General features: G+C 37.5%; 2 protein-coding genes across 2 annotated transcripts; both read left to right on the forward strand.

Annotated features, from left to right (window-relative positions):
* The first annotated feature begins 2,644 nt into the window (after window positions 1–2,644).
* eloa (elongin A) lies at window positions 2,645–18,385 on the forward strand. The gene is given in 13 exon segments (XM_048201759.1): window positions 2,645–2,840; window positions 5,158–5,214; window positions 5,315–5,430; window positions 9,108–9,201; window positions 9,203–9,635; window positions 10,071–10,345; window positions 10,425–10,536; window positions 11,209–11,361; window positions 11,618–11,715; window positions 13,293–13,473; window positions 13,960–14,086; window positions 16,998–17,146; window positions 17,783–18,385. Coding segments are annotated over 13 exon segments (1,929 nt in total). The 5' UTR covers window positions 2,645–2,768; the 3' UTR covers window positions 17,845–18,385.
* A 1,760-nt stretch (window positions 18,386–20,145) lies between these two features.
* On the forward strand, window positions 20,146–24,912 carry pithd1 (PITH (C-terminal proteasome-interacting domain of thioredoxin-like) domain containing 1). Its single transcript, XM_048201761.1, has 6 exons — window positions 20,146–20,527; window positions 20,747–20,790; window positions 20,932–21,009; window positions 23,803–23,907; window positions 24,011–24,119; window positions 24,288–24,912. The coding sequence occupies exons 1-6, from the start codon at window positions 20,327–20,329 to the stop codon at window positions 24,387–24,389; spliced, it is 639 nt and encodes a 212-aa protein (XP_048057718.1). The 5' UTR covers window positions 20,146–20,326; the 3' UTR covers window positions 24,390–24,912.
* The last annotated feature ends 90 nt before the right edge of the window (window positions 24,913–25,002 follow it).

A 25,002-nucleotide genomic window follows, 5' to 3' on the forward strand; every position in this document is an offset into this window, starting at 1 on the left:
GCTCACCAAGGCTTAATTTATTTAATTAAAAATACAGTAAAAACAGTAATATTGTGTAAAATTATTACAATTTAAAATAACTGTTTTCTATTTGAATATATTTTACAAAGTAATTTATTCCTGTGATGCAAAGCTGAATTTTCAGCATCGTTACTCCAGTCTTCAGTGTCACATGATCCTTCAGAAATCATTCTAATATGATGATTAGTTCCTCAAGAAATATTTGTTATTATTATCAATGTTGAAAACAGTTGTGTACTTTTTTTCAAGGATTCCTTGATGAATAGAAAGTTCAAAAGAACAGCATTTATCTGAAATACAAAGCTTCTGTAGCATTATACACTACCGTTCAAAAGTTTGGGGTCAGTAAGAATTTTTATTTAAGGATTTTTAAGAATTTTTACTTTTATTAAGCAAGGATGCATTAAATCAGTCAAAAGTGGCAGTAAAGACATTTATAATGTTACAAAAGATTAGATTTCAGATAAACACTGTTCTTTTGAACTTTCTATTCATCAAAGAACCCTGAAAAAAATATTGTACACAAATATTTTGTACAATTGTACACATTAAATGTTTCTTGAGCAGCAAATCAGCATATTAGAATGATTTCTGAAGGATCATGTGACACTGAAGACTGGAGTAACGATGCAGAAAATTCAGCTTTGCCATCACAGGAATAAATTACTTTGTAAAATATATACAGGTATGATATCATCATACAAATAACATAAAAGCTTCACATACAGGTGCTGGTCATATAATTAGAATATCATCAAAAAGTTGATTTATTTCACTAATTCCATTCAAAAAGTGAAACTTGTATATTATATTCATTCATTACACACAGACTGTATTTCAAATGTTTATTTCTTTTAATTTTGATGATTATAACGGACATCTAAGGAAAATCCCAAATTCAGTATCTCAGAAAATTAGAATATTACTTAAGACCAATACAAAGAAAGGATTTTTAGAAATCTTGGCCAACTGAAAAGTATGAACATGAAAAGTATGAGCATGTACAGCACTCAATACTTAGTTGGGGCTCCTTTTGCCTGAATTACTGCAGCAATGCGGCGTGGCATGGAGTCGATCAGTCTGTGGCACTGCTCAGGTGTTATGAGAGCCCAGGTTGCTCTGATAGTGGCCTTCAGCTCTTATGCATTGCTGGGTCTGGCATATTGCATCTTCCTCTTCACAATACCCCATAGATTTTCTATGGGGTTCAGGTCAGGCGAGTTTGCTGGCCAATTAAGAACAGGGACACCATGGTCCTTAAACCAGGTACTGGTAGCTTTGGCACTGTGTGCAGGTCGGAAATCTGCATCTCCATAAAGTTGGTCAGCAACAGGAAGCATGAAGTGCTCTAAAACTTCCTGGTATATGGCTGCGTTGACCTTGGACCTCAGAAAACACAGTGGACCAACACCAGCAGATGACATGGCACCCCAAACCATCACTGACTGTGGAAACTTTACACTGGACCTCAAGCAATGTGGATTGTGTGCCTCTCCTCTCTTCCTCCAGACTCTGGGACCCTGATTTCCAAAGAAAATGCAAAATTTACTTTCATCAGAGAACATAACTTTGGACCACTCAGCAGCAGTCCAGTCCTGTTTGTCTTTAGACGCTTCTGACGCTGTCTGTTGTTCAAGAGTGGCTTGACACAAGGAATGCGACAGCTGAAACCCATGTCTTGCAAACGTCTGTGCGTAGTGGTTCTTGAAGCACTGACTCCAGCTGCAGTCCACTCTTTGTGAATCTCCCCCACATTTTTGAATGGGTTTTGTTTCACAATCCTCTCCAGGGTGCAGTTATCCCTATTGCTTGTACACTTTTTTTCTACCACATCTTTTCCTACCCTTCGCCTCTCTATTAATGTGCTTGGACACAGAGCTCTGTGAACAGCCAGCCTCTTTTGTAATGACCTTTTGTGTCTTGCCCTCCTTGTGCAAGGTGTCAATGGTCATCTTTTGGACAACTGTCAAGTCAGCAGTCTTCCCCATGATTGTGTAGCCTACAGAACTAGACTGAGAGACCATTTAAAGGCCTTTGCAGGTGTTTTGAATTAATTATCTGATTAGAGTGTGGCACCAGGTGTCTTCAATATTGAACCTTTTCACAATATTCAAATTTTCTGAGATACTGAATTTGGGATTTTCCTTAGTTGTCAGTTATAATAATCAAAATTAAATGAAATAAACATTTGAAATATATCAGTCTGTGTGTAATGAATGAATATAATATACAAGTTTCACTTTTTGAATGGAATTAGTGAAATAAATCAACTTTTTGATGATATTCTAATTATATGACCAGCACCTGTAGAGACCTAGTGCGTTTTGCTTTACGTTTTTTCAACATAAAGTAGCAACTTAATATGTTTCATATCTTTCCGAATTAACAAAAACTTGGGTTTTCTTTAACTCATTTCTGTTTATGTATATGGTATTTAGAAAAAAAAGTGTTTTTACACCAGAAATGACCATGCAACCATGCATATTTCCACTCAAATTTATATGTTTTATAAGATATTGTGCTGTATTCTGTTAGTAACTTCCTAATAAAGTACTTATTCCACCTCCTTATCAGTAATAAAATACATCATGACCTCATCGAGTGATTAAGATGACTTTATGACAGCAGTATGACGTTTTTCCGGTTTCTGCATTTGGAGTGACGGAAGTTCGTACTAGCATCTGAAACAACAGCAGGCCCCCACCGCTGCTGCTGAAGCTTCCGGGCAACATGTACCAGCTGTAAACATGGCGGAGGAGCTATTGGAAGCAGTCGAGAAGTTGCAGTTGAGGCTCGCAGAGAATCAAGAGCCTCGCAAGGTAATAAACCTTTTCGCTGAGACGAAGCCGACGCTTTACTTCGACACTTTCGCGCCGCGTATGACTGTGTTATACGCGCTTCTGCTCGCGGCTAGTCAGAGGATCGTGCAGTTTTGCTATCCAGAAATCCCACGTATAACAATTACAACAGCAGCAGACCGTGAAATGGATGATCGGTTAAATAGATCAATCCGGGTGGAGATTTTTCCTCAAATATGCCTGAGCTGAATCAGCATCGAGGTACTTTCTCAGAAGCTTGTGCTCAGTTAGCAGAAATGACAACCACAGCGATTTAATATGATAACAGTGACAGATGAAGACAGGCCGTGAGTAGTGCAGCAGAAGACACGATTCCATCTCGACAGTCAGTGTAACGTTACTCACACTAAGGCTGTGTCTCAAAATTTAGTGAGCTGCCTATGTAGATGGCGTTATTTCAACCCCCCCTTGTTCCTCTGTAGGCCACGACGACACTTGAAAGTGCACTTAAATGTCTGTTTTGGTGATTCTGGTGTAAAAGAGACACTATCCAACAAACTAATAATGTTGACACTACTGTTATTTACACTGTTGTCTCTGTGTACAACAAAAACACCACATGTTATTTGGACACTACATGTTTTGAAATATGTAAATATCATGATGTATGATATGGTAATGCATCTGTTTGGTAACACTTTACAATAAGGTTTCAGTTAAAGAAAAGAGCAATGACATTTCCTCTCTCAAGATGTGCTAAAAACATATTTAAATCAATTCATGTGAGTACAGTGGTTCAATATTAATATTATAAAGCGACGATAATATTTTTGGTGCGCCAAAAAAAACAAAATAACGACTTATATAGTGATGGCCGATTTCAAAACACTGCTTCATGAAGCTTCGGAGCGTTATGAATCTTTTGTGTTGAATCAGCGGTTTGGAGTGCCAAAGTCATGTGATTTCATCAGTTTGGCGGTTTGATGCGCGATCCGAATCATGATTCGACACAAAAGATTCCAAATCTTCATGAAGCAGTGTTTTGAAATCGTCCATCACTATATAAGTCATTATTTTGTTTTTTTTGGCGCTCAAAATATTCTCGTTGCTTTATAATATTAATATTGAACCACTGTACTCACATGAACTGATTTAAATATGTTTTTAGTACATTAATGGATCTTGAGAGAGGAAGTCATTGCTGGCCATGCAGGCCTCACAGAGCCATCGGATTTCATCAAAAATATCTTAATTTGTGTTCCGAAGATTAACGAAGGTCTTATGGGTGTGGAACGAAATGAGGATGAGTAATAAATGGGTGAACTAACCCTTTCACTATTTTAGTTAACATGAACTAAGAATAAACCATACTTTGACAGCATTTGTTAATTTCAGCATTTTACATTAGTTAATGTACTAACATGAACAAAGATTAATAAATACTGAAACAAATGTATTGCTCATTGTTCGTTAATACATTAATGTTAAAGAAATGAAACCTTATTGTAAAGTCTTATATGTATTTGGGTATGTTTTGTTTATATATAACTGTACGCTCACATCTCTTTTCTGTGGTTAATTTTAGGTTTAGTTTTATACAATGATGCTATTAGTATTAAATGTAGGGAATATGAAAATTTTGTCCGATAATTCTTTATATTTGAAGGCTGATAAATCTAAATCCAAATTTTTATATAATTTTTGAGAGCCTGATTTAAAAAAAGACAAAAGTTTCACCTTTTAAAAGCCAAGAACATGGTTATGTTCGCATTATAATTTTATGTATCCTATATGTGCTGTACATGTTGCACTTAACTGTATTTTCCTTTTTGAAGTGATTTCAATCATATTTCAAGCAATTAAAAACCATCATGATGAACAGTGTGCATCTGAAGTGTCTCAGCTGAAGAATATAATCCATTATTTATCGGCTTTAATATATCGGCCAAATTTTCTTATCTGGCCGATAACGATAATATTAAAAATGAACATATATCGGCCGATACTGATATGGTGGCCGATATATCATGCATCCCTAATTGTATGTGTTAAATACATTGTAAATGATCTTTTTAGGTAATAAGAATAGTGTAATTGTCCACAATGCTTGATTTGATCACAAAGATTTTGAGAATATGTTCTTTACAATATTGTTGTTGTCATGGTCCAAAATGAAATTTTTCCACAACTGGCAATGGTGAGTGTTATGAGAACTTACCAGCCGTAAATACCTATCACTGTCAATGCAACTGTATATATAATCATGAAAATGGTTTAATTAATCTCTTGTCTGTGAGATGCATTCTGATTTTTTTCCCCTTCATTTTGTTCTGTCTAGCTTCTGAAAACTCTCAAAAGGTTGGGGGAGCTTCCAATAACCGTAGACATCCTGGTGGTAAGATCAAAATATTGCTTGTCTTCAAAACTGTTACTGTTCAAAAATGCTGTGGGATCTCTAGCTTTTAATGCATTTATGTTTTCTCCTATTCTTGCAGGAAACTGGCATTGGGAAGACTGTGAATTCTCTGCGCAAACATGAATTTGCTGGGGAGGCAGCGAAGAACCTTGTGGCCAAGTGGAAAAAGCTGGTGCCAGAGAGATCTGCAGACAGGTACGTTTTTTTTTTTTTTTAATTAATATAAAAGTGTTCTATTATCTGCTCATTTCAATGCAAAATGGACTGATGTATCGGCAGCCAATATTTATTGGCCGATTTTTGATTAATTTAAAACCATTGGCTAAAGCATTAAAAAGGCTGATATTAATTTACTGTGTGAAGGCACGGAGTTGTGTAATGTCTGTTGCATAATCCAACATTTTTCTCTGGGTATAATAATTAAATACTAGGGTTGCCCTAGTAAATGAGGACTAGTCGTCGTTCATACCTTACAAATCATAATAAAGAGCCTTTAAAGGGGTGGTATCACACACAGTTTCTGCCAATCTCGTGTTAAACTTGAGTACACATAGAGAAACAATGCATCCTTCATATCTCCGAAAAGTCTTTAGTTTTGTCATATTTATAAAAGATAGATACGCTAAACCGAATCTTTCCGAAAAAAGCCGAGATCCTGGAGACGCGTCTGCCGTCAGTGCTGTGGGCGGAGCTAAAGAGTCACGAGTGCACGCAGCTTCTGCGTAGAGATCGCATGCTAGCTGCGACATCATTATAAATAAAAAGGGAACAAAAGCTTTAGTGGTGTTTACATTATATGCACGATTGCCAGTAAAACACAGACATCTGATGCAGCTTTACTCACCGCCCCCGACCTGCAAATCCAGCACCGAACTGGGACTTGTTTACAAAGCATTCATCACCGAATTCCTGAAAACAAACAAACATACGTGCACAACTCCGGTGCTGTCCCGGAAAAACAAACTTCATCCTCTGTTCCCTTAACGCTGGGTTCTTTGGGAAGCTGAAAAAGGTCATCTTTCCCTCACAACCAAAAACACACTCATTCGGTGACAGGAGCTGCATCTCATTTCGGAGGCTGCGTCCTTCAGAGGTCGCATTTGAAGGCTGAATACTTCATCAAGGATGTCATATTTAAGAAAAGTAACCATAATAAAATGGACTATTCATTGTGAGGTGTATATACTGTAATTTCTTTCTTACTTTGCAAGCTAACGGTTATTTTTCTTTAATGAGACTGCCTCGATGATGTATGCAGCCTTCAAAGGATGCAGCCCCTGAATTGGGACACAGCCATTGTTGAAAAATCTCTCAGCTTCCATATCCCGAACGAAAGCTCGTTGATGGGCGTGCTCTTTGCTCTTGCTCTGGGTGATGTGTGTGTGCACGCTTATCAGGGAGAAGTGCCTATACAAGGAATTCCGCTCTCTTTTGACGTCATGCAGGACACACTCGAAAAAAACTCTCCGAATCCTGTACCGAAACTGGAAGTAGTGGATTTGGCACAGAAATACTCCGTCATACGTCAAACACGTGTTTTGAAACTTTGACCATGTTTAGCATGAGAATGCAACTCTTTAACAGTGTAAATAAGTCAGAATGCATGAAATAGCATTACACCCCCCCTTAAGCCTAATCAGTGCTCACATAAAGCTTGCCACAGCGCACCGGCAGAAGTAATGATTATGAATGCATTGGGGAAAAACAGCATGCCTTTAACATTTTCATAATTCATTGATAAACTAGTGTTTTCTGCAGTGATGAAGTTGACGATAATCCGTATGCATGTTTCATACGGAGAATTTTTGTTTTCTATTTGAATTGGTTCACTTAAAAGTAGACATTTCACTTTCTATGTATATTTTTTTTTTTTCATGTGTGCGAGGCAAGTTTACATGGACTTTTTTTTTTTTGGCGAGCTCTAGTTCATAGAGATGGCAGAAAGCACACCCTGTTTGCTTTCATTATTTTACAAAAGCACAAAGTTTTTGTTATTGTGAGTGCACGCAAACAAAGGTAGACTCTTCACAGATTCAAAAGATGTATTACCCTTATCTATATGACCAAAAATTACAGAGTATTTTAAGTGTAAGTTACCGGCGCCTCCATGTTAGCTGTCATGCAGTAAGCGCACTACTATTTATCTTTCACACTCCGCACCAACACTTGAATAGCCCATATTTTTCTAGGTTAACGTTAAAGCGAGCGGCCATATTTGATAAACCATATTTGAGGTCGATGAATGATAGGCGAGCGTTTGGATGTCCTGCCCAATGTACTGTATATTACCTCATAGACCAGCTGTTAACGATCTGTCCGTCACAGATCGTTAGTCGACTATTAGGGGGCAGCCCTAGTAAATACGTGCTAAAACAAAGTGCATCTTTGTTCTGTTGTATTATGTATTTATTTCGGCCTGTTGAATGTTAAAGGTGATAGAGAGGATTTTTTCGTCGACTGAGAATCCAAAGACTGTTAGTGAGTTTTTGAAATGAGCGCATGCGTAAGAACAGCCCCCCTCCTTCACAGCTCATTTCAAAGGAACGCCTCCCAAAACTCGTAAACACTTGTATTGGAACACGAGTGTTTACCACCAGCATTCACTGTGTCGTGTTAGTGGATTCATTATGTCGGACTCGCCGCAGGTAACTCATAATCTGCAGTTGTTACTCCTGTCTCCTGACAAAAACATTGCATGCGGCGCCTGTGGAGTGTGGAAAGTTACTGGAGCGCGCAGCCGCGCTCGTCTCTCACAAGGAACGTCACGGCAGTGATTGACAAGGCAGAGGGCTGATGTTTTTAAGGCCCTACCTTGTGCACAGATGATGTATATTAATATTATTACTTTCAGTGCACCAAATAAATTGTCTTTTATCAGTTTGTGAAGACCGTTTCAAGTAATATTGCAAAAATGTATAAAACAAAACATCCTCTTTAGCACCTTTAAATGGATCCAATCCATGTTCAATGGAAACTATTTAATGATACAGCAGTACACTAGCTGCAAGTATACCTTAATGCATGCATTTTTTAATTTAAAACATGATCAAAACACTAATCTATTTTAATGACAAAAGTTCAAATAGAAGAGCAAGTGACAAATATTAGTATCGGCCAATAGTTGTTTGGGGAAAAAAATCCTATCTGTGCATCCCTACTTCTTAGGTAATTAAAGTTGAAAGTGAAACAACTGTGTTTGTCTTTAGAATATGGTCATGGTCCAAAATTAACTTTTTGCCACAACTGCCAATGGCGAGTGAATTCAAAAAATGTGTGAGCTATAAATATTTTTATATATACTACTGTTCAAAAGTTTGATGAAGATAAGATTTTTTTTCTTGAGGTCTCTTATGCTCAGCAAGTCTGCATTTATTTGATCAAAAATACAGTTTAAAACATTAATATTTAGAAAAATAAAAATAACTATTTTCTATGTGAATATATTGTAAAATATAATTTATTCCTGTGATCAAAGCTGAATTTTCAGCATCATTACTCCAGTCTTCAGTGTCACATGATCCTTCAGAAATCATTCTAATATGATGATTTGATGCTCAAGAAACATTTCTGATTATCAGTGTTAAAAACATCTTGGTAACTTAGGAAATCAATTTTAGGATAGAAATGTAAAAAATCCCAGCATTTATTTGAAATGTAAATGTCTTTACTGTCACTTTTGATCAATTTAATGGATCCTTGCTGAGTAAAAGTATTAATTTCTTTTAAGAAAACCTCAAACATTCGAACGGTAGTGAATATAAGTTACCAGTACTGATGAGTTTTACTCTTAATTTCATGTTTGGCGGGTGTTAAGTTGGTTGTGTTGAGATAAGAGATGAATACGTTTATATATGGTTCATGTTTATCTAAAGGCCAACTGTAAAGGAGGGGCGTTCCCACTCACGCATTAATGAGTCTGGAGGGCACAAACGAGTCCGGGAACGGTCTCCAGAGGAACCTCCGCTTCATGGAGGAGGAACAACACGACGAGTTGGAATACCAACCTGGCTACTCGCCCTCCCCTCCACAGCACTACAGCTCACCGTACAGACACGGCAGTGCAAGGGGGTATCAGTCAGATGAGTACGAAAGCCCTCCAGAAGAGGAGCCTGAACTGGAGCCGGAGCCAGAGCTGGAATTGGAGCCAGAACCAGAGCCCAGTCCCCCACGAAATGACATTAGACACAACAAGCCACACAAAGAGCCAGTCAGAGAGCACAATTCCCAAGACATACGGGAACAGGAGAGACGGAAGCACCGTCCCACGGGTGGGGGCAGCAGCAAGGAGAGGACGCATAGAGCTGAAAGGGAGCAACAGGGTGGGACGAGTCACAAATCTAAACATGATCGACACTTAGGCTCACACGAGAGCAAGAAGGAAAAGAAAGGAGGAAGTGATGGTAAGAAGCCTCTTATGATTTCCAAGATGGCATTTATTTCATAACAAACAGTAAAAATTGTAATATTGTGATTTATTATTACAATTTAAAATATCTTTAATATATTTTAAAATGTAATTTATTTCTGTGATCAAAGCAGAATTTTCAGCATCATTACTCCAGTCTTCAGTGTCACATGATCCTTCTGAAATCATTCTAAAATGCTGATTTGCTGCTCAAGAAAAAAAGTTGTGCTGCTTCAGATTATTGTGGAAACCGTGATTGTTTTTATGGATTCTTTGATGAATAGAATGTTCAAAAGAACAGCATTTATCTGAAATAGAATCTTTTGTAACATCTTTACTGTCACTTTTGATCAATTTATCGATTGATCAATTATCGATTCTTTCTCAATATGAGTCATCTAAGTTTAAGATTTTTGCTTTTGTTATTAAGGAAAATCAAGGGAGAGGGCGGAAGTTCCAGAGAAAATGGATGAGGATGAGGAGCCATTTGAAGCTCCAACCATGTCTTTCGAATCCTTTCTCACATACGACGCTCCGACCCCAAGCAAAAAGAAGAAAAAGCAGCCCTCGCGACCCCCTCAGCCTCCTGCCTCGATTCCTTCAGCTTCCTCCAAGTCTGGCAAGGCCAACGGGACCAGTAGTAAACGCTCAAAGTCATCCTCTTCCTCGGTGACCACGCCTGCTGTTCCGGAGAAACGCAGGAAGGTGAGGCTGAACTTGTTATTCTGGTGTGGTGATGGGGAAACCAGCTGTGTGGAAGGATTTCTAATCATTATTTCTCCAGGTAGTGGATGTGGTTCCCACTCTGCCTGATATTCCTTTGCCAGCCATCCAGCCCAACTACAGACCACTGCCCTCCATTGATCTTACACCACTGTCCCCCCAGAGACGCAAAAGTATGTGTTTTTTTAGTTTTAGCACACTTTAAAGAGGACCTATTATGCTTTTTTACATGCTTAACTTTCTTTAGTGTGTAATGTTGCTGTTTGAGCGTGAAAAACGTCTGCAAAATAACAAAGTCCCTCCAGCAGGAGTTATTCTCTATATCAGTGTCACTGTTTCTGAACTCCCTGAAACACCTCCATTGTAGTTTTAAGTTTTCTTCCAGGAACAAACACGTCTCTGTATTCCTCATTTACGTAATTCCTGCCCAAGGCATAGGCAAAATAAAGGGGCGGGGCCTGGTTGAGTTAGTTAGTAGTGTGATGAAACTCACAGTTATAGTAAAGGGCGGGACATTTCCCAAACACGTTCAAAGCAGTTGACTAATCACAAAACACTGGTCCAGCTGACCAATCAGAGCACAGTGTGCTTTTCAGAAGAAGGTGCTTCATAGAGACAGGAACTAAACAGAGTGTTAATGAGAGACTGGGAAGAGAGGAGATGCAACAATGGAGAATATGTGAAAAAGAAAATCAAGACTTTGAAAAAAAGGGCATAATATGCCCTCTTTAAATCAGACTTCTACCTAACATGCCTGAAAGAAACAGAATTGCAATCAAAAGAAGTGTATAAATCCTGATGATTTTGTTTGCGTAGACTCATAGCAACATGTTTTTCTCCTCCAGTCCCAGTGTCATACGACGAAGAGGATGCTGGTTGCGCAGGTCGACGATTGAACTCCAAAATGGTGGTGTACTCTGGGTCCAAGACCGCGTATTTGCCGAAAATGATGTCTCTGTATGATCAGTGCATTAGAGTCCTTCAGAACAATATAGACTGTGAGTTTTGATTATTTGTTTTAATAGCATTTTAATTAAGTTTTTATCCCTGTTACTGGGTCAATTTGACATTACATAACAAAATCACATCTGAAGAGTCACAGATGGCTGTGTGTAAAAAATGTGGTGACAGTGACAGCACTTTAAATCGCCACTGTAAAGGATGTCATGATGTTTCAGGCTGGACAAAGCGTTTACCACATAAATCACCTAAAAATGAATCCGCTTTTTATTGATATTTCTTGTATCTTATTAGCAATTGATGAAGTGGGCGGAGTGCCATTTGAGATTCTGGAGCCAGTTCTGGAGAGATGCACACCTGAGCAGCTTTACCGGATTGAGCAGTGTAATCAGGTACGTGTGTCAACACAGTCACATGCAGATTATTTATTTCACAGCTTTAATCGCATATCTGTTGTGGTCATCTCGCACATTATATTAATACATTAAATTGATCGTAAGTGACAGTAAAGACATTTATAATGTTACTAAAGGTTTAGCAGAGTAGGCTCTCGAAAAGGCGGGGCTTAGAGAGACCGAATCCTTTATCGAACTGTTTCAGACACAGAAAAAACAGCTGATGCTGCAATATATATTATAAGAAAATTAAAGTGTTTTTTGACCTTGGATGCATGTAAACCTGTTGTAGGAGACATGCAAAACAAAATTAGGAGCCTTTAAAATAGCATAATCAGCATATTAGAATGATTTCTGAAGGATCATGTGAGTAGTGATGCTGAAAATTCAGCTTTGATCACAGGAATAAATTACATTTTAAAATATATTACATTAAAAAAAAGTTTCACAATTTATATTTCACAATATTACTGTTTCCTGTATTTTTGATTAAATAAATACAGCCTTGGTGAGCACGAGAGACTTCTTTCAAAAACATTTTTAGCTCATTAAAGGTGCCGTAGAACGTCTTTTTAAAAGATGTAATATAAGTCTAAGGTGTCCCCTGAATGTGTCTGTCAAGTTTCAGCTCAAAATACCCCATAGTTTTTTTTTAATAAATTTTTTTAACTGCCTATTTTGGGGGCATCATTAACTATGAGCCAATTTAGGCTGCGGCCCCTTTAAATGCTCACGCTCCCCGCCCACGGAGCTCGTGCTTGCCTTGAACAGCATAAACAAAGTTCACACAGCTAATATAACCCTCAAAATGGATCTTTACAAAGTGTTCGTCACGCATGCTGCATCCATACATCGGATTATGTGAGTATTGTATTTATTTGGATGTTTACATTTGATTCTGAATGAGTTTGAGGCTGTGCTCCGTGGCTAACGGCTAATGCTACACTGTTGGAGAGATTTATAAAGAATGAAGTTGTGTTTATGAATTATACAGACTGCAAGTGTTTAAAAATGAAAATAGCGACGGCTCTTGTCGCCGTGAATACAGTAATAAACGATGGTAACTTTAACCACATTTAACAGTACATTAGCAACATGCTAACGAAACATTTAGAAAGACAATTTATAAATATCACTAAAAATATCATGTAATCATGGATCATGTCAGTTATTATTGCTCCATCTGCCATTTTTTGCTTTTGTTCTTTCTTGCTTACCTAGTCTGATGATTCAGCTGTGCACAGATCCAGACGTTGGCTGCCCTTGTGTAATGCCTTGAACATGAGCTGGCATATGCAAATATTGGGGGCGTACATATTAATGATCCCGACTGTTACGTAACAGTCGGTGTTATGTTGAGATTCGCCTGTTCGTCAGAGGTCTTTTAAACAAATGAGATTTATATAAGAAGGAGGAAACAACGGGTTTGAGACTCACTGTATGTCATTTCCATGTACTGAACTCTTGTTATTCAACTATGCCAAGATAAATTCAATTTTTAATTCTAGGGCACCTTTAACAAAGATTTTTAGCTTATTTTGGACAAATCTTTGATTGCAAGTGTCTCTTCTCAGTATTTCACAGAGGAGTCAGATGATCTGTGGATGAGACACTGCCAGCGGGATTTTAAACGTGATACCCCTCAAGAGTATGAATCCTGGAGGGAGATGTATCTCCGGCTCCATGAAGAACGGGAAGAACGTCTGCGCAAGCTCACGATGAACATCAGTTCTGCCCATGCAAACAAACCTAAAGGTGCAGTAATCAGTACATTTAGATCAAACTTAATGCATAAACTTTTACTTTTCAGGAAAGCTGTCATTTTAAAACACAAAAAATTAATACAGGATGTGTGTGTGTATGTGGGGGGGGGTATATTATTATTATTATTATTATTATTATTATTATTATTATTATATTAATACATTATATTATTAAATACATATATTTGACTTAAGTCAGTTTTTATGTCTACTCAAAGCTTTACTTATCTGACAAGTCAGATGTCAGTGTCTTTGAATATCATCCATTTCATTATTTGGTGAGAAAATCCCCCTAATGAAGATAACTCAATTAATTAATCAGCATATCATGCAGTTAATTCAACTAAAAATGTTTAAGCAATTGACCTAAGCTGTTTAATATCTCAAAATTTGTGAAATAAAAATATGGGTGTGGATTCAGTAACCAGTGCTCACAATGATGAATCAATATTTGTAAAATATTATTGACTTTTAACAGGGCGGCAGGTTAAAATGGCATATGTCAACTCTGCCGCTAAGCCTCCACGAAATATTCTCCGTCTACAAGAGAAGTTTGGCACTAAAAACGGTTCTACCAGCACAAGCGCTGCTCCTCCATCTGCCAGGTGAGTGAATGCTGCGTTTGTCACACAGGCACTGTTTACACCTGCTATTAAGATGTGTTTTGGTTGATCGGATCACAAGTAGACGAGGCAGACACATTTCCGTTTACACCTGGTGTTTTAATCCGTCTCGTTTGTCCACTTTCAACCACTTTTGTCCTGATTTTATCGAGGGGAGGTTCTATGGGCGGGTAAATGTATGGGTTTTTTCAGATCTTTTGATCTAATGGACAAAATAAGCTTGTGCAGTTTACATATGAATGCGCCCGAGATGACGGAAAAACACAGAGAGTAGCAGCTTTTGTTTCCGCTCTGACAGCTGCAAGACCACGTCGAACGCTGTGAGTATGTGTTAGAAATCAGGACTGGTGAGAGAACATTGTGTTTGGTATGTTATGCCATCTGGCTAGAGCGCTTCCCATTATGTTTACGTGTTAGGTCAGTAGGCGGAGAGTAGGTGGTCTTTTGTGGCTGTTCGATCACATTCGACCACATGAGCATTTCCACTACGAATGTGGCCTATTGCATGAAGCTAGTTGAACAAACTCTGAGTTTCAGAGTAGGTTGAGAGTTGACAAATCCAGATGAATCCAAGCTGGTTTAGATCAGGATCAGCTGTCGCACAACGCTCGGTATAAACTTTCTCTGTCAACTCCGGTTTAATCCAGAGTTTGTGATTAACTCTGAAGCGCGTGCACCTGAAAGTGTGACGCGTGCGCTAAACGGCCAATCACACGGAACATGGAGAGCCGCGCAATTCACGTCTCTTCTGAAGATAAGCGATCGTTATGAAAATATCATGCAATTAAATGCATTTACATTTTCATTGCTGCAGTGAAAGTTTAAGAAGGCAGCTGAAAGAAAATATCTGACTATATCAATGCATGTGAATCAAAGAAATATGCCTAATAATTATTTACATTAGTAAATCACAAAGCTAAAATGAATACACATAAGCTTAATTTGTTTAACTTTATATATTGATGCATGTATTATATTTAAATCAATTTAAAAGCAAAGTTCTATGTCAATTAATATAATTATATGAATATACTATTATAGATAATTGATAAAAAAAACTATATAATAATTGGCAGCAAAAGATGAGCAATTTTGTCTCTAAAATGTTTTCACTATAAACTAGAGGTGTAACGATATGCTCAGGTCACGATACGATACGTATCACGATATTTTGAACAAAATCTTATTTGAATTTCAGTTTCATTTATTTTAAAAACATTAACAAATTTCAATACTTTTCCTTGTTGTACATACAAGATCACATTTCAGGTTTAATGAAAACCGTCTGTATTCAAATTAACAGCTGAATAGGTCTGTCTGTCACTGAAAAAAAGTTAAATTTAACTTGAACTTAGAATTAAGAATCCTAAGGGACCGTTCTCATATCGGGTCTAAAAACGCGTGGAAGGCGCGGCCGCACCGCTTCTCCTTTCCAAAGCGCTTGCGCTCCCGTGGCATCTGTTGTTGCTATGCAAACATGAACTGCGCTTGCCAAGAGGATCAGGAAGTTTCAGCAAAGGATAAATTGATTTCTAGCCTTTGCATTAGCTTTACTACTAGATATATTTATCGAGATAAGATATAAAAACCCCCCTGTCCAGCTATGATCAGCTGTTCGGCTGAGGTTTTGTTACGGAAAGGCCGAAGCTGATCGGTTGGTTCATGTCACATGACCTTCTGAAAAGTTGAGAATTTTTTCATCTCGATGCACCTGGAAAACGCACCGCATGCACGTTGCGACCGCGTTGCTTCCATTATGAGCACGCCTACCGCGTGGCTACATTTGAAATAACTGACTTGCACGCGGAAAAGACGCAATATGTGAACGTCCCCTAACTTCTTAAAGCAAAGCATCGCAAGCATCTTTTGCTTTTCTGTGAGCACAGCTGTTGCTGTGGAACTGTGGTTAAAGAAAGCCACAACTTTTCTCACACGACCAAGCAAGAGACTGACGCGAGAAACGTTTAAACCTGCTTGCAAGATTCGATGTGTGCGCGAAACACTTACTGAACTAGAGAGCTGATTGAGACACCCGGCTTCTCTCACTGCCACCTCCATGTTGCAGAGTAGGTCACGTCGGCAGCTCAACCAATAAGATTAGACTGCCGTCATAAAAGTATCGCCATACATATCGTAACATTTTTGCATCGCGAATATCGTACTGCGATATATATCGTTACACCCCTACTATAAACTGATTTAATTTGGAGGCGAGAGATACAGGGGGAGTGGCTTTATTGCATCAGATACATGTCACTTTACTCACAGCTGATTGGTCCAGTTTGGGTTTACGATCTCTAACCCAGAATAAAACCTGCTCCGGAGCAGGTTATCCATGTAGCGTAAGTTACCATAGCAGTGAAACCCACTAAAAACCTTCAAATCTACCGTCATGAGCCTGAAAAATTTGAGTTTGCTCAAACTAATCTTGAACTTACCTGAGTGGAAACTGAAACCGGCTTTGTGCAACAGGCCAAAACGTTTTACAGCCGTTGCCACTTCAGGTCCGACTGACCAAAATGCATTTTAATACCAGGTGTAAACAGGGCCTTGGATGACAACGGTCACATAGATGATTCTTTATTATGATGTTCCTGGAGAACATTTTTTGTGGTTGCATTATTCACCATGAAATCAAAATGAACAATTCTTGTTTTTTATGGAATATTCCAGTATTTATTATAAATGATTCACATGTGCACATCATTATTATTTTTTTTTTTTTTAAATTCATGTGCCCTCTGTGACAACCATCCAGTCAATTCCCAATGGACAAAATCAAATCCCGCCCTACATTTCAGTTTCACTCATATATACGTCACAATAGGAAAGATGACTATCGCAACTTCCGTTTCATGCCGACTTTGATGCTAATTCTTGATTCTTCATGCAGGATCAGACCAGCAACAAACTACAGCGCCCACAGCAAATCCACTGAGGTTGGTCAGTCTTCTTTCAGCAGCCCCCCCGAGTCCTCCTCACGCTCCTCTGCTCCCAGCACTGCTGGTGGACACAGTGCCAGAGAAAAACCACAAGTCAAAAGTGAGTCGAAAAGGAAATATGATTGCTCAGCTGCTGCTGATACATGTTTATCTACAGCTACATGCACTTTAGCTCCTTGGATACAATGATTTCTTTCATAGAAATGGAAAATGGAAAGTGATGTCCGGTCTAGGAAAATTGAGTAAACATTTATTCAAATGTTACTAAATATTTGTTAAAGATTTTGTAAGCATATTGCGTAGTTGTGCTCGTTTGAAATGTAATGAAACATGCCAAATTGTGCGAACATAATTTTTAGACAATCTTTTCATACAAAGAAATTACAAACGCATGCAAAAACAAGAGATGACCAACAAAATATTAATAACTGATTATGTTTTAGTAAATAAATGCTTTTTCCTGTGAGCGTTTTGTTTTTCTATACATTTTTTTGCACGGTAAAATAAAACCTGTAGCTGTAGTTTGCTTTTTTTGCCAAATAATTTTGTCAGATAAATACCTAAACCAAGTTTAGTGTATTGTCCTTCCCTCATATTTTGATGGTTTAATCAAACTTGTAGGGTCATTAAAACCCTCCGGCCACTACTGTATATTCACCATTAGTGTTGATAAGATAATGTCTAATATTTGGTTATGTTTGAACAGTTTTACCACTTTTCTGTTTTTCTCTTTCAGAAATTGCCCCAATGATGGCTAAGACTATCAAAGCATTCAAGAACAGATTTTCTCGGCGGTAAAGGGAAATTGTTTTTGTGTGTGTGAGTGTGTGATAGAAGAGAGAACAACTGGAGGAAGAAACCTTTTATTATGTAATGCTTCATAGGAAATGTGCAATGCCCTCTCACTTCTTATGTTTTAATGCTTTTTAATATTACCAGTACAGCTCAATGGACGCAATCACAAAAAAATATGTGCATCAGCAACCATCCTCACTCAATTGTCATAGCATGTCGTACGCTTTTTACAAACACCGAAAACAAGTGGTACACTACAGATTACCATGAGACACCACAACCCAGATTCACTGTTACATGTTTATTTAATTGCTTACTATAATCACGGCATCGTCATGGGAACTAAGTATATGATTTTATGGTAAGTGAGAATGAGATAAGATGTAAAAAGTTCAAGGACTGTACACTTCCTCACTATCATATTTATTTTAAATCTTGGACCTGGCAGCCCTGGACCTTGCCTTGAATGAAAGATCAAGTCATTTTAATAGATTTTATGAAGTGTTCTATGGACATTTTTAATAAAATCAATGTGTTCCTCTCACTGTTTTCTTATTTATTAATGTATGAATGTGTATTTAATACAGTTTTACACTGAATTATTTCGGTTATGATCCAGCTCATTTTCTACTTTTCACATGAACATCATTTTTGTTGTCATGTTTCGTCATAGTGGCTAATTCAATAATTTTATCTTTTTTTTTTTTTCTTATACAACAAAATAACATTTAATTTTTGAAGTTGTAGAGGTTTAGAACAGCTTTTAAGTGAGTAAATAATTACATAATTTTCCACTTAATTAAAAGATTAGTTCACTTTCAAATAAAATTTAATTTACTCACCCCCATGTCATCCAAGATGTTCATGTCTTTCTTTCTTATAGTGGACTTCAATGGACTCCAAATGGTTGAAGGTCAAAATTATAGTTTCAGTGCAGCTTCAAAGTAGGGCTGCACGATATATCGCACGATACGAAAAATAACATTGAACTTGAATGCGATTATCGCTTAAACGCGATTCTTAGTGCTTTTATTAAATCGCAAAGGCTGTGATTTTTATTTTTATTTATTTATTTTTTATTTTTTTATGCACGGTTTGTCAATGAAGTATGGCTCCAAATGCTAATCCATCTGAAAGCACTGCGAGTTTGAGTCGCTTATAATGTACATTTGAAAAAGCAACACGCGTCAAACTTCTTTTCAGACATGAGAAGCATTTATTAACATCTTGTCCAACAAAAGACAACATTTAATAACACGTTTTTACTCCAAACTCACTTCATAATGACAGTTGAGTGTCCTTCTGTGAGATGATGTGACTTCTTACACAGAATAAGGTAGTCGTATGTTTATTAGTCATGTTTAATTAATCAAAGCATTTCAATCTTCTGTTTATTCAGCTACAGCAATATGATGCGTGTTATCTTCTTCTGCTGCAGGGAATATTTTGAGTTTCTGCACGAGCGCCCTCTGGCTTTCAGATGGAGAAGCCATTTACTACTGATCACAGAGCTGTACAGCTCTGACAAGTCACGCATTAAATAATCGCAGCCTTTGCCATATCGTGTGCGATTTTATCGCGATAAATCGTGCAGCCCTACTTCAAAGGGCTTTAAATGATACCAGATGGATACCAGGAATAAGAGTCTTATCTAGTGAAACGATCGGTCATTTTCGAAAAAAGGTAAATGTATATGCTTTATATAAACAAATGATCGCCTTCCAAGTGCTTCCGCTTTTCGTATTCTTCAAAAACCTTACACTGTATGTCCTACGCCTTCCCTATTCACCTTACGGAACGAACGCAGCGCCAGGTACATTTTTTCCGTAAGTACAATAGGGAAGTCATAGGACATACGGCGTAAGCTTTTTGAAGAATATGGAAAGCGGAAGCACGTTTAAAGGTGATCATTTGTTTATATAAAGCATATACATTTAAATTTTTTCCGAAAATGACCGATCGTTTCACTTATTCCTCGTCTGGTATCGTTTAAAGCTCTTTGAAGCTGCACTGAAACTGTCATTTTGACCTTTTTTAAGGATAATAATCCTGGAATGTTTTCATCAAAAACCTTCATTTCTTTTCGACTGAAGAAAGAAAGACATGAACATATTGGATAACACGGGGGTGAGTAAATTATCAAGAAATTTTTTACTTTGAAAGTGAACTAATCCTTCCAATCGCTTTTAATTTGTTGGTCTGTTCTGTTTCCACTTTATTTACGGCGACGCGCAGACGCATTGCGTCACCACAGCGCGACTCCAAACTCTGCTCCTCATTGGTTCTCTTGCTTTTTAAGGTCCAATCACATCCCACCTCTTTTATTCGCGTGTTGTCTACTTCGCCACTTCCACCACCTGTGCAACTGTACGATTTTAGCAGCATATGTCACAGAAGCCGCTCAAGCTCGCGCATATATCTCCTCGTTAAGCATAGTTGTGAGTGTTTTGGCACTTTTTTCGTTGCCGAAGTGCAAGTTCACGCCATGTCTGGACACGGTCACGGCCACGGCGGTGGACACAGTCACGGCTGCTGTGAATGCGATCACGAGCCCGCAGAGCGAGGAGTGGAATATGAGCTGTACAGACGCATTGATATCGAGAAGCTTCAGTGCTTGAATGAGAGCCGAGATGGAGACGGTAAACTGGTGTTCAAGCCTTGGGATCAACGCACTGACAGGACGAAGGTACGCAATTAACTTGGAATAGTTTATGATTGAAACAAGTTTAGAGCCATATATGATATGTCATGTCTGTCTATCTATCTATCTATCTATCTATCTATCTATCTATGCATTCTTCATGTGAACTCTTCCAACTAAAAGAACATATAAATTAAATGCACTGGCTGTTATATTATCATATTGCTGTTCTGTTCTAATGTATGTCTCCCATTTTATTTTCAGTTTGTTGAAAGTGATGCTGATGAGGAGCTTCTGTTCAATATACCGTAAGATTTCTACAGCAACAGCATTTATCCTCCTGGACCCATTTCTATTTTTGTTCTGTTCTATTTAATACTGTTTGTCTGGGTGAGAAATGCTTTGGCAGCAGATGTGGATGCAGTTCATGAACATGCTTAAATCTGCAGGTTTACAGGTAGCGTGAAGCTGAAAGGGATCATTATTGCTGGAGAAGATGATGAGTCACACCCAGCTGAAATGAGACTGTGAGTTTGCTCTTGCTGTGAAATGAGACCTCTTGCAGCTTCACTTATGGATAATACAATTTACATGAATGAGTGTTGCGGCTTGCTGAGCAGTTTGTATTAAGAATATTAATATGTGCTTTTGCAGCACAAAATTTTAGAAAATGTAAAATGCACTCCTGGGGGGTGGGGAAAGTGGGAAAACACTAAGCTTTTAATTGTCTTGACCACAAATTATTGAAATTTAAGCAAATGCACTACTTAAAGGATTAGTTCTCTTTAAAATGACATTAAAATTTCCTAATAATTTACTCACCCCCTTGTCTTCCAAGATGTTCATGTCTTTCTTTCTTCAGTCGAAAAGAAATTATGGTTTTTGAGAAAAGCATTCCAGGATTATCCATATAGTGGACTTCACTGGGGTTCAATGGGTTGATGGTCCAAATGTCAGTTTCAGTGCAGCTTCAAAGAGCTCTACATGATCCCAGACGAGGAATAAGGGTCTTATCTAGAGAAACGATTGGTAATTTTCTAAATAAAAAAAAATGTATATACTTTTAACCACAAATGCTTGTCTTGCGCTGTGCCACGCATTATGTAATCACGTTGGAAAGGTCACGTATTGGAAAGGTGGCAGAAGTACCAATCCAGTGTCTACGACGAGAACGTGCAAAGACTAAGTCAAATGTCAACGATGTTGCATGATTTTGAAGTTGGAGGAGAAAATGAGATGGAGTTTTTCACCCTACCGCGGTACTTCCACCTACGTCATGCGTGACCTTTCCAACGTGATTTCGTAATGTGTGGCGCATCGCAGAGCAGTGCAAAGTGAGCATTTGTGGTTAAAAAGTATATAAATTTTTTTTTTTTTTTTTTTTTAGAAAATGACTGATCATTTCTCTAGATAAGTCTCTTATTCCTCATCTGGGATCATGTAGAGCTCTTTGAAGCTGCACTGAAACTGACATTTGGACCTTCAACCCGTTGAACCCCAGTGAAGTCCACTATATGGAGAAAAAACCTGGAATGCTTTCCTCAAAAACTTTGATTTCTTTTCGACTGAAGAGAAAAAGACATAAATATCTTGGATGACATGGGGGTGAGTAAATTATCAGGATATTTTAATTCTGAAGTGAACTAATCCTTTAAAAAGCCATTGCTGTCTCAGAAAAACCTCAAAGACAGAATGAAGTTTTTGGAAGAATATGGTGAAGTGATGAATCACAATGAAACATGAGTTGCAAGGTGATGCTCCAGAGCGTCATCTTCGAAAATCTGCTGAGAAATATAATAATAATAAGTGAAGCATGAAGGGAAGAGGTGTCATTGTGTGGGGAGCCATTTTAGCTATTTCATTGTGAAAAGTTATTTATTGCTTTGGAGAACAGGAGAATATTGCAGAATGGCTTGCTTCCCACAAATTAAGAGTTATGTAAAGAGGAATGATCAGATGTTGTTTTCAACAAGACAATGCTCCTGCCCAAACTGCAAAGACAACCAAGAAGTAGCTTCAGAACAAGTTTTGGCCTGGGGCAGTCCAAATTTGAACCATATAGTGAATTGCATTAAACTCGACGACCTGGGAGACATTTTTCAACTACTTACAAACTGTTTGAAGCCATCTTTTTTCTGTAAAAAGCTGCCTGCTGGTTTACCCACACAACTTAAACATGCAAAACTGTCACTCCCATTTTTGGGGAACAGACCCCAACTTAAATTTTTAAATCTTGAATAATTTTTAGCACAGAATTAAGTTTGGTCTCCTTATAAAGATGACACTTGGCAGATTGTTTTAGAAGTGAAAAAAAAAATTATGAAAGTGAAATAAAAAAAAAAAAAGTTATTGAAGTTTTAGTTTAGTAAAATGTAAAAATATGATTTCTTATATAAAAAATATTTTACAAAACTGTTTTACTCTAAAACTGCAAGAAAATCAAATCTAAAATATAATCAAGTTGTTTCAAATTTTAGGTTGATATATCTAAAAAATTGAGCTTTCAGTAAGATTTTGTTTGGGCGCAGTACCAAACTTTTCCACTAGAGACCATCCGGGCTCCACTGGTGACCGCATAAGGACTCTTCCATTTCCATATAGCCTATGGTTTGAGTGACCTGAACCATTTATTTCCATAATGTTCATACAATTTATGAAACTGACATCCTATTCAGAAGTAGTATGGACAGAATGGCAGTATTTAGTTTGAATTCAACCTTTAATAAACACATAAAAAACAAGATTTTTCATTTTCATTGCTATTTCAAAGTAAATGTCTGAACATGCTTTATGAGTCTGAAAATATTGTTGCGAATTAATAAATTGCTGTTCCTCTGTCATTTGTCTTGAAAATCAGAAAACTACAAATATGAAGATATTATTTTAAATATATAATGGCAAACGTCCTGCCTTTTAAGGGGTTACAGAAAACAAAAAGGAAGGTTATTCCATGCTAAGTTACTTTATCTACAGTATTTGTGCAGTTCTAAAGCAGTGATCTGTGATTAAAAATACCACTAAATATTTTGCCATTTTTGGCTTGGCCCAGTTTTATTTTTTGCCCAGGAGTGTAGTTTTGTGTCTGTTGTGTTAGATTTGTATAACAAATGTAAATAATGATAATAAAGTGCAAAAACAATTTTATAAACACTTGCTTTTATGGAGCTTTGCAAATATTTAGATATTCTTTACAGTGTCTGTTGCATCGTAAAAACACGCCGAGCTGAAATGAGACTGAGTTTGCTCTTGCCTCGTCACATATGGATTATGCATTTACAATTTACGTGAATACGTGTTGCAACTGGGTGCTTTTTGAGCAGGTTCAAGAACATACCCCAAATGTCATTTGATGATACAAGCAGAGAGCCAGAACAAGCCTTTCGTCTAAACCGGGATCCGCTTGCTGAGCTTGAGTATCCAACCAAGTAAGCTATTTTAAGTATGTTAACATGCACAAGCACATTAATTATACATCCTGAATGTTGGACACTACAAATCTATGTTGACCACCCCCAACATTTTATATAGGATTGCGAGATTCTCCAATGTGGAGCACTTATCTATCCACATATCTCGAAACTTTGGGGCAGAATCCACTCGTGTGTATTACATTGGTCTGCGGGGAGAATTCACACAGGTTAGTACTGGATCCTGCTATAACAATAACACCAGTTCCATCATCACTATTAATAACTGGTTGAAAACGCACCATATTACAATATTACACTAGTGTTGCTGTTTCAATAAATATGTTTTACTTTAGAAAGAAAAATAGGATCAAAAAATCTTTTTATCGCTCTTTCAGGCTCACAGACATGAGGTGACGATCTGCAACTATGAAGCAGCAGCCAATCCAGCAGACCACAAAGTGGAGAGCATCACGCCGCAAACACAGTTCATATCATGACAAATGGAGGAAAGAGAATCTCACGCGTGCTGCGTGAAACTATAAAAGTGTGCATGAGTTTTGATAATGGTGAGATGAACGGATTCATTTAGGAGGGTTTGTTCGTCTGCAAATGTGCCAATAAATATTTAACCTATATAAGCATAATTACTGAATGTATGCTTATGTCAAATAAACACTGTGTACTTCAAATAACAGAACAGACGAGCCATGCAAGAAGTCTGTTCTTTAAAAATCTAGTGGAAAGTTTATGTTCTCAGTTTGGTTTTGCAATATCGTACTCATCCATTTAATATTTCTTTTGCATAATTGCTTTGGGTCAAATGAGAGATTAAAAACCATTTAGGAAAATGTGTTCTAATCGAGTCCTTGAGGTGTTTAATATTGATGGATTCTTGCAATTTGTTTAATAAGAAATCTTCCTGGTTAATTTCAACCACTTTTGGGATTTCAGAATATCATGCATATTTTATAACAATTTATGCATTATGCTGCTCTTAATTAAATAAACATACAATCTCAATTCATGGGTTTTTCACAAATAAATGTGATGGGAGCAGTGAGTTTTGAGCATCCATCTCTTTAAATCCGTTTCTCCTCACTTATGCATAAC

Source organism: Megalobrama amblycephala, linkage group LG9 (genome assembly GCF_018812025.1).
Source record: "Megalobrama amblycephala isolate DHTTF-2021 linkage group LG9, ASM1881202v1, whole genome shotgun sequence".
In the NCBI taxonomy this organism is placed as follows: Eukaryota; Metazoa; Chordata; class Actinopteri; order Cypriniformes; family Xenocyprididae; genus Megalobrama; species Megalobrama amblycephala.